Source organism: Rhinopithecus bieti, unplaced genomic scaffold (assembly GCF_001698545.2).
Source record: "Rhinopithecus bieti isolate Rb0 unplaced genomic scaffold, ASM169854v2 scaffold_56641, whole genome shotgun sequence".
NCBI classification, from domain to species: Eukaryota; Metazoa; Chordata; class Mammalia; order Primates; family Cercopithecidae; genus Rhinopithecus; species Rhinopithecus bieti.
This window is the reverse complement of record NW_016822034.1, coordinates 437,064-447,190: the sequence shown is the minus strand read 5'-3', so window position 1 is coordinate 447,190 and position 10,127 is coordinate 437,064. Positions and strand designations below refer to the sequence as shown.

Below are 10,127 nucleotides of genomic sequence, written 5' to 3'. Positions count from 1 at the left end.
AAAAAAAAAAAAAAGACATAGTCTGGAGGAAAATAAGGGAGTTTTTTATTGTTGTTGCTAATACTTTTGGAGAGCAGAGCCAGGCACGGAGGCTCACGCCTATAATCCCAGCACTTTAAGAGGCCAAGGCGGGTGGATCACCAGGTCAGGAGATCGAGACCATCCTGGCTGACACGGTGAAACCCCCGTCTCTATTAAAAGTACGAAAAATTAGCTGGGTGTGGTGGCGGGTGCCTGTAGTCCCAGCTACTACAGACTAAGGCAGGAGAATGGCGTGAACTCGGGAGGCGGAGCTTGCAGTGAGCCGAGATCGGGCCACTGCACTCCAGCCTGGGCACGAGAGGGAGACTCCGCCTCAAAAAAATAAAATAAAACAATTTTGGAGAGCAGAACGTCTTTCTATTTAAAACAAAACTAAGAAACCACAAGAGATTAGACTAAAACTTCATAAAAATCAAAACTCTGGCAAGAACTACACAGAAGCGAACAGGGTAACTATAGCTTTGTCACAAGACCTATTTTTACATTAAATATACAAAGAACTCCTTCAAATCTATAAGGAAAAAAAATCAAACAACCCAAGAGAACATTACGCAAAGGTTATAAATAAGTCGCTGAAAAGGAAATCCAAATGGCTCCAAAAACAGGAAAACATGCTTTCTATCTCAATTGAAAGCCAAATAAACATTAACATTACTACCAGATACAATTTTCACCTACCAGATTAACAAAGATTGAAAATCTAACCTATTAAAATAAATATGCTCCTTATCCCTCAGGCCCAACCATGCTACTTCAGGGATTTAACATTACAAGAATTCTCACTCTGGGAGGCCGAGGTGGGCGGATCACGAAGTCAGGGGATTGAGAGCATCCTGGCTAACACTGTGAAACCCCGTCTTTACTAAAAATAAAAATAAAAAAAATTAGCCGGGCGTGGTGGCAGGCACCCGTAGTCCCAGCTACTAGGGAGGCTGAGGCAGCAGAATGGCGTGAATCCAGAGGCAGAGCTTGCAGTGAGCCGAGAGGGCGCCACACTGCACTCCAGCCTGGGCGACAGAGTGGGACTCCATATAAAAAAAAAAAAAAATTACAAGAATTCTGCAAAATGACAATACATGGAAAGGACGTTTGCACTTTTCGTATTAGCAAAAGACTGAAAACAAGTTTACTTCCATCAACGAAGAGGACGAGATAAACAAATCACAATATGTTCATCTAATGGAATTCACAGTGGCCGGTAAAAAGGACAAGGATGCTGGACAGGTTCTGATTCTACATCAAAGATGCAGACATGAAGTGAAAATGAAAACAGGGGCAGAACAGTGTGTATGGTGTGCATGCCTTTGCTTGTGCTTAGTTTTAAAAAAACACAATTGCAGGCTGGGCGCAGTGGCTCATGCCTGTAATCTCAGCACTTTGGGAGGCCAAGGCAGCTGGATTACGAGGTCAGGAGATCGAGACCAGCCTGGCCAACATGGTGAAACCCCATCTCTACTAAAAATACAAAAAAAAAAATTAGCTGGGCATGGTGCCTCTAATTCCAGCAACTCGGGAGGTTGAGGCAGGAGAATCGCTCGAACCAGGGGGTTGGAGGTTGTGGTGAGCCGAGATCGCGCCACTGCACTCCAGCCTGGCGAGAGTGCGAGACTCGTCTCAAAAAATGAAAATAAAAAAGAAATGCATACGCCTGTATTAACACAGAAGGTCCTGGAAAGACACAGAAAAATGGTAACACTAGTTACCCCTATGATGCAAACTGGGGGCCAATGGTAGGAAAGAACTTTCATAATCTAAACTCCTTTGTATCTTTAAAACTTTCTGCCATATCACAAGTTTAAAAGTAATTTTAGCCGGGCACAGTGGCTCAAGCCTGTAATCCCAGCACTTTGGGAGGCCGAGGCAGGTGGATCACGAGGTCAGGAGATCGAGACCATCCTGGCTAACACGGTGAAACCCCGTCTCTACTAAAAAATACAAAAACCTAGCCAGGCAAGGTGGTGGGCGCCTGTAGTCCCAGCTACTTGGGAGACTGAGGCAGGAGAATGCCATAAACCCGGGAGGCAGAGCTTGCAGTGAACTGAGATGCGGCCACTGCACTCCAGACTGGGCGACAGAGCGAGACTCTGTCTCAAAAAAAAAAAAAAAAAGTAATTTTAAAACAAAACATAAAATAAAAACTGAACAGTCCGGGTGCGGTGGTTCACGCCTGTAATTCCAGCACTTTGGGAGGCCGAGGCGGGTGGATCACTTGAGGCCAGGAGATCCAGATCAGGCTGGCCAACATGGCAAAACCCCGTCTCTACAAAAAAAAAAAAAAAAAGCAGGGCATGGTGGCGTGCGCCCGTAGTCCCAACTACTTGGGAGGCTGAGGCAGGAGAATTGCTTGAACCCGGGAGGTGGAGGTTGCAGTGAGCCGAGATCGCGCCACTGAACTCCAGCCTGGGTGACAGAGCGAGACTCCGTCTCAAAAAATAAAATAAAAACAAAAACTGAACACTCATGATGATGAAAAATCAAAAGTAATCTACATGCCGTCCACAGGGGAAGGCAGCAGCCTGCAGTTAAGGGTGAGGTTGATCCCTGCTTGCAAAGGCAGCCAGCCACAGAACAATTCGTGCAATGAAAAACCTCACGCAATGTTCTCTTTTTCTGTGGACAGATCTGCATCTATGCACAGGGCAGACAACTCCCAACACGGCCATGGGTGATCCTTGTGTTGGCTGGAACTGGGGGTGGCAAAGACAACTTCAGATGGTCGCACAACCTTTTTTTGTTTGTTTGTTTTTTTGAGACAGAGTCTCGCTCTGTCACCCAGACTGGAGTGCAGTGGTGTGATCTCGGTTCACTGAAACCTCCGCTTCTCGGGTTCAAGCGATTCTCCTGCCTCAGTCTCCCGAGTAGCTGGGATTATGGGCACGCACCACCACGCCCGGCTAATTTTTGGGGTTATTATTTTTTTTTAGTAGAGACGGGGTTTCAACCATGTTGGCCAGGCTGGTCTCGAACTCCTGACCTCAGGGGATCCGCCCACCTCGGCCTCCCAAAGTGCTGGGATTACAGGTGTGGGCCACAGCGACTGGCCTTGTTTGCGTAAGTTTGTATTTTCTCAAGATGAATACATCCAAAACTCATTTTATTTTACTTTATTTTTTAAAGGCTGGAGACTGATGAAATGTCAGCAGTAGTTGCTTTGGTGTGGTGAACAATGCATGATTTTAATTGTTAAATATTTTTTTTCCTTTTTCTACTTTTCAAATACTCTACAACGAGCAGGTCTCGAAGGCCCAGCAAAAGCTAAGCTCCGCGAGGCGGCCCGGGAACGAGGCGGCCCCCGCGAGCGCCAGGCCCCGCCCAGCGCTCACTTACTTGTCTGGGACGCCGGGTGCTCCTGGCTTCTCTGGAAGGGGTACCTGAACAGCAGCTTGTTGCCCCTGCTCCCCGAGCTCACCAGAATCACGCTGATGGGGCTGGTGTTGTCCCGCATCCCGCCGTGGGGCCGAGGCCGGGGGCGGAGGGGGCCTGAGGAGGACGGCGCCGGGGAGGAGGGGGCCTGAGAGGACGGAGCGGCTTGGAGAGGGGCCTGAGGAGGACGGAGGCGGGGGAGAGGGGCCTGAGAGGACGGAGGGCGGAGGGGCCTGAGGAGGAACGGCGCCCGGGGGAGAGGGGCCTGAGAGGACGGAGGCGGGGAGGAGGGGGCCTGAGGAGGACGGAGCCGGAGGAGGAGGGGGCTGAGGAGGACCGGCGCCGGGGAGGAGGGGCCTGAGGAGGACGGAGGCGGAGGCGGAGGGGCCTGAGGAGGACGGCGGCGGAGACGAAGGGGCCTGAGGAGGACGGCGCCGGGGGAGGAGGGGGCCAGAGGAGAGCAGACGTGGAGGCGGAGGGGTCCTCAGGAGGCCGGGCCGGAGGCGGAGGGAGCAGCGCGACAGTCATCAACCCACGTGCCACCCTCCGGGCTCGCGAGAGTTCGGCGACACCGCCCGGAGGAGGTGCTGAGGCGACAGCCGGGGGAACGGCGCAGGCGCAGGCAGCGGAATGCGCAGGCGCAGGGCCTTCTGGACGCCACCGAGCCGCCCCGGTGTTGTCTGGAGCTTTCCGAGTCTCACTTGGGGTCAAGGTGCGGATGGGAAAGGCGCGGAGTCGAGTCAGCATCCCTCTTGATGTTGGTTTCTTCATTTTAAAAATAACACTTGCTTTGGAGAGAAAATTCAAACTTGGAAATATAAAGTATAAAAGATAAAAGGAAAAGTTAAAATCACTTCAGTGGCTCACAGACTTAAATTAAGTGGTAAAACTGCCAAACACGGGCCGGGCGCGGTGGCTCACCCCTGTAATCCCAGCACTTTGGGAGGCCGAGGAGGGGGAAACACGAGGTCAGCAGTTGCCCAACATAGTAAAACCCCGTCTCGACTAAAAAATACAAAAAATTAGCCGGCCGTGGTGGCAGGCGCCCGTAACCCCAGCTACTTGGGAGGCTAAGGGAGGAGAATCGCTTGAACCCGGGACGCGGAGGTTGCAGTGAGCCAAGATCGCGCCATTGCACTCCAGCCTGGGCGGCAGAGCGACGAGACTCCGAATCAAAAGAAAGAAAGAAAGAAAGAAAGAAAAAGGCCGTTAGAAGTGGCTCACGCCTGCAATCCCAGCACTTTGGGAGGCCGAGACGGATGGATCACGAGGTCAGGAGATCGAGACCATCCTGGCTAAGATGGTGAAACACTGTCTCTACTAAAAATACAAAAAAAAAAAATTAGCTGGGCGTGGTGGTGCGTGCCTGTAATCCCAGATACTGGGGGAGGCTGCGACAAGAAAATCGCTCGAACCCGGGAGGTGGAGCTTGCAGTGAGCCGAGATTGCGCCACTGCACTACAGCCTGGGCGACAGAGCGAGACTCTGTCTCAAAAAAAAAAAAAAAGCAAACACTTGGAAGCCAACAGGAGATCTTCGAGACCTTGGATGACGCAGTGACCCTAAAGGCAGGAACGACTACAGAAAAATAAATTAAACTTCACCAGATTAAAAACTTTAATGTGGCCGGACACGGTGGCTGACGCCTGAAATCCCAGCACTTTGGGAGGCCGAAGTGGGTGGATCAGGAGATCAGGAGATCTAGACCAGCCTGGTCAACATGGTGACACCCCGTCTCTCTACTAAAAACACAAAATTAGCCAGGCGTGGTGGTGCGTTCTTGTAATCCCAGAGGCTGAGGCAGGAGAATCGCTTGAACCCAGGAGGTGGAGGTTGCAGTGAGCCAAGATCATGCCACTAAACTCCCGCCTGGTGACAGTGCAAGACTCCATCTCAAAACAAAACAAAAACTTGTGTGCCTTAAAGGACACCACCAAGAAAATTAAAAGTCCACCCACAGAACAGGAGAAAATATTTGTAAGTCACATATCTGATAAGGGAATTGTATCTAGAATGTAGGAAAATTACAACTCAACAATAAAAAGACAATCAATTGAAAAATGCACAAAGGATATGAATTTTTTCCAGTGCATTATGCAAAGGGCCAATAAGCACCAGAAGATGCTCAGCTCACGGTGGAGGCTCGTGCCTGTGACCCTAGCGCTGAGAGGCCGGGAGCTCCAGACCAGCCTGGGCAAAAGCGCCAGACCCCGTCTCTACAAAAAATAGAAATTAAAAATGCTCAGCATTATTGGGCATTAGGGAGATGCAAATCAAAACTATAAATTGGCCGGGCGCGGTGGCTCAAGCCTGTAATCCCAGCACTTTGGGAGGCCGAGATGGGTGGATCACGAGGTCAGGAGATCGAGACCATCCTGGCTAACATGATGAAACCCCGTCTCTACTAAAAAAAATACAAAAAATTAGCCGGGCGAGGTGGCGAGCGCCTGTAGTCCCAGCTACTCGGGAGGCTGAGGCAGGAGAATGGCGTGAACCCAGGAGGCAGAGCTTGCAGTGAGCTGAGATCCGGCCACTGCACTCCAGCCTGGGCAACAGAGCAAGACTCCGTCTCAAAAAAAAAAAAAAAAAAAAAAAACCTACAAATAGATGCCACATCACATGTCCTATGATGGCTATAATCAAAAAGACAAAATAAGCGTCAGCAGGGGTGTGGAGAAACAGGAATCTCTCTCCTGTTGGTGGGAATGTAAGAGGCTACACTCGCTGTGGAAAACAGGCCAGCAGTTCCTGAAAGGTTAGAGTTAACATGACACTCAGCAAATCCCCCTTTTAGATATATAGCCAAGAGAAATGAAAGCGTATGTCCACACAAAAACATGTGTGTTCTTAGTAATATTATTCATAATAGCCCAAAGTGAAAGTGTTCCGAGGGTATATCAACTGATGAATGGGTGAATATGGTATAGTTCGTTTAAGGGAATACCATTCAGCCGTAAAAAGGAATGAAGTGCGGCACATGAATTCATCTTGAAGACACGGTAATATATGATTCCATTTATATAAGATGCCCAGAATAGGCGAATCCATAGAGACAGAAAGATGAGTGGCTGCCTAGGGCTGCCGGGGGGTCAGGGGAAATATGGAGCTATTGTTAATAGATATGGGTTTTTTTGAAGGGGAACGTTGACTGTGGTAATGGTCACACAGCTCTGTGAATGTGAATACACTAAAAGACATGGAAGTGTACACTTTAAGTGGATAAGTTTTATGGTATGCAAATTGTTATGGTATGGTAAATTATATCTCAATAAAGTTGTTCTTTAAAAAATCACCCCACCCACCCTATCCCAGGCTTCTCCAGGAGGTGACTAAAGTTAATGGTCTTCTTTGGCTGCTTCCAGAACTTTCCCAAGCACATCAAAGGCATCAGAACCTAACCACTAGACTGAGGGGTGAGCGTTTTCACTGTTGCAAGTAACCCGCTTGCACCAACACTGATACTAATATGTATTTTGCAGAACAGATTTTTGGGTTGGCCTCACCAGGGTGAAGGGTGTGTGTGTTTGAAATGGCTCAGCACTACCAACAGGTGTGTGTTCTTGCACAGGGCTGCATAACTTTTTTTTTTTCTTTTTTTTTTGAGACGGAGTCTCGCTCTGTCGCCCAGGCTGGAGTGCAGTGGCTGGATCTCAGCTCACTGCAAGCTCAGCCTCCCGGGTTTACGCCATTCTCCTGCCTCAGCCTCCCGAGTAGCTGGGACTACAGGCGCCCGCCACCTTGCCCGGCTAGTTTTTTTTTTTTGTTTTTTTGAGATAGAGTCTCGCTCTGTCACCCAGGCTGGAGGGCAGTGGCACGATCTCAGCTCACTGCAAGCTCCGCCTCCCGGGTTCAAGCGATTCTCCTGCCTCAGCCGCCCACCACCACACCCAGCTAATTTTTTGTACTTTAAGTAGAGACGGGGTTTCACCGTGTTAGTCAGGATGGTCTTGATCTCCTGACCTTGTGATCCAGCCGCCTCGGCCTCTCTAAGTGCTGGGATTACAGGCGTGAGCCACCGCGCCCGGCTGCATAACCTTTTTTTTTCTGAAATTCCCAGAAAGGAAAATGGTGTCTTGTTCTAGGTTGCATTTCTTTGATTGAGAGAGTGAGCTGCATCACTTGACTATTTGCAGAGAATTGCTTTTCTTATTTTCTTTACAGGTTGTCTGTTCTTGGATGGTTTGGCTGTGTTCTTTCTAAGGAATAGATAACCTCTGTTACAGATTGTGCAAGTCTTTATCCCAGTTGTGTGTGTTTTGATTTCATGTATAATCAAAGGGTTTGTGAGTTCTCCCACACTTCCCAGGAGTGCCTCTGAGAAATGAGAGGCAGGAAATGAGAATGCAGGAGCAGGGCTCCAGGCTGGAAGGGTGAGATGGGACAGGTGGGGGTGGGATGGAAATGAGAATGCAGGAGCAGGGCTCCAGGCTGGAAGGGTGAGATGGGACAGATGGGGGTGGGGGAACCCGGGGCAGTGGCCGGTGGTGGTAATGGAGGACTCCTCACAGGGACACTGGGCATCTGTGTGCGACCGACCATACGAATGGAGCAGGACTGTGACTCAGGCCTCCCTCTTCTGACCTAATCATGCTGCTGCCCTAATGGGCAGAACCTTGGGGCTCCAGACTGGCCATCTCTGGGCTCAAAGGATCCCACTGTTCCCCAGTTACCCTCTCAGAGTTGGCCTCCTGCCACTCATTGTTCATTCTTTTGACTATAGTCGATAATAATGAGCACTCGAACTGGTGAAAGCGCAGGGGGCTCACTATGACCCCAGCCCACAGAGGTCCTGGGTGTGTCCCTGGCCTCGCAGCAGCACTCTGGATCCCAGTGCCACCCTCATGTCCATGTTTGCACCTCATCGGCTGTTAGAAATGAGACATCATTGCCACACCCTGGCCTGAGGGTCAGTGGGCCTTACTTTGGACCTCAGTTTCCCCACCAGTAACAGGGTTCAGAGCAGATGGTCCCTGAGTGAGTCCCAGCTCTAAGTTCTCCCAGTGTCTCCTGGACAATGAAGTGCAAGGGCCAACCTCCACTTGCTACAGGGGACATCCTCAGTCTCTTCTCTGCTAAGACCCCACACCTCTAAGTCGTCCTCATTTTACCTTTAAATAACTGTTTCATAACCTGCTTTTTTGCAGGTAAGTAGATTTTTGGAAACTGAAACCCCTGACCCTTCTTTCCAGCCTGGGCCTGCCCTTGGCAGGACAGGAGGCCTTATCAGTCCTGCCACTTGGTCTGGGCCTCATAGGGACACCACCATCTGCAGGAAGGCCGGGTGGAGTTCACAGACTCTATCTGGGACTTGCCTGGCCACCTCCACCTTCTCAGCTGAGTGTTAGTACCCCACCAGGGAGAACCACTCACACACAGTAGTAATAAAAATAATTTACAATTCATGCTGCAAGTTGCTGTGCGCCTTCCCAACACTGAGGTGGGGGCTAGTCTAATCCCCATCATAGAGGTTAAAACAGTGAAACTAGGACTTATAAGGCAAATCAGCCTGTTCAGGGTCACTGAGGTTCTGCTGTCATGGGTGGGTTTGCAGATGCCCAATCCAGCATTCTACTGAGTGTCCAATGGCTTGTCAATGGCCAGACACCCTCTGAGCTCAGCCTTAGCTGCTCAGGCACAGAACATGCCTGGAACTTGGAATTCAGGCCAGAAACCAGTGGACACCAGCATCCTATACTCACTGCACAGGCTCGGGCTCAAACCAAGACCCAGGGACAGGAAGAGACAAGTCCCAGCCCCAGCCGGCCTCTCAGCCCACACAAACCATCAGGGCTTGTTTTCTGCTCCATGGAAGCCTCAGACATGTTTCATAACCTCCTGGAGCCTCCGTTTCCTTATCTTTCCAGTGTAATGATGGCCAGGTGCAGTGGCTCATGCCTGTAATCCCAAGCACTTTAGGAGGCCGAAGTGGATGGATCGGCCGAGGCGGGCTGGCCTCAAACTTGAGCTCAGGAGTTTGAGGCCAGCCTAGGCAACATGGCAAAACCCCGTCTGTACTAAAAATACAAATATTACCCAGGCTTAGTGGTGCGTGCCTGTAGTCCCAGCTACTCAGGAGGCTGAGGTGGGAGGATCACCTGAGCTTGGGGAGTTGAACCTGCACTGAGCTGAGACTGTCACACTGCACTCTAGCCTGGAGGACAGAATAAGAAGATCTGTCACAAAGCAAAACAAAACAAAACCCAACTAACGATAATAAAATAAACCCTCCCTCACAGGGTGGTTGTGAGGGTCAAGTACCCAGAATGAAGAGTATTGGTGCCATGTGCAGAACTTAGAAAGTGCTCAACAAGTCTCAGCCAAGCAGACATGGATTCCCTTCAACACAGTCAGTCCCAGGTGGACTGTTGCCAAATGCAAAAGACAACACGGTAAAGCTTTTAGAAATGTGGTCTAGTGGCCAGGCGCTATGGCTCATGCCTGTAATCTCAGCACCTTGGAAAGCTGAGGCGGGCAGATCACAAGGTCAGGAGTTCAAGACCAGTTTGACCAACATGGGGAAACCCTCTCTACTAAAGATTCAAAAAATCGGCCGGGCGCGATGGCTCAAGCCTGTAATCCCAGCACTTTGGGAGGCCGAGATGGGTGGATCACGAGGTCAGGAGATCGAGACCATCCTGGCTAACATGGTGAAACCCCGTCTCTACTAAAAAATACAAAAAACTAGCCAGGCGTGGTGGCGGGCGCCTGTAGTCCCAGCTACT

The 10,127-nt window shown here is 50.2% G+C and overlaps 1 protein-coding gene across 1 annotated transcript in view; it reads right to left on the bottom strand.

Annotated features, from left to right (window-relative positions):
• Positions 1-3,564, bottom strand: part of NPRL3 (NPR3 like, GATOR1 complex subunit) — a 57,477-nt gene extending 53,913 nt beyond the window's left edge. Inside the window, 1 exon segment of the mRNA XM_017860738.1 lies at positions 3,370-3,564. Coding sequence (XP_017716227.1) covers positions 3,370-3,487 — 118 coding nt within the window. The 5' untranslated portion in view covers positions 3,488-3,564.
• Between the last annotated feature and the right edge of the window lie 6,563 nt (positions 3,565-10,127).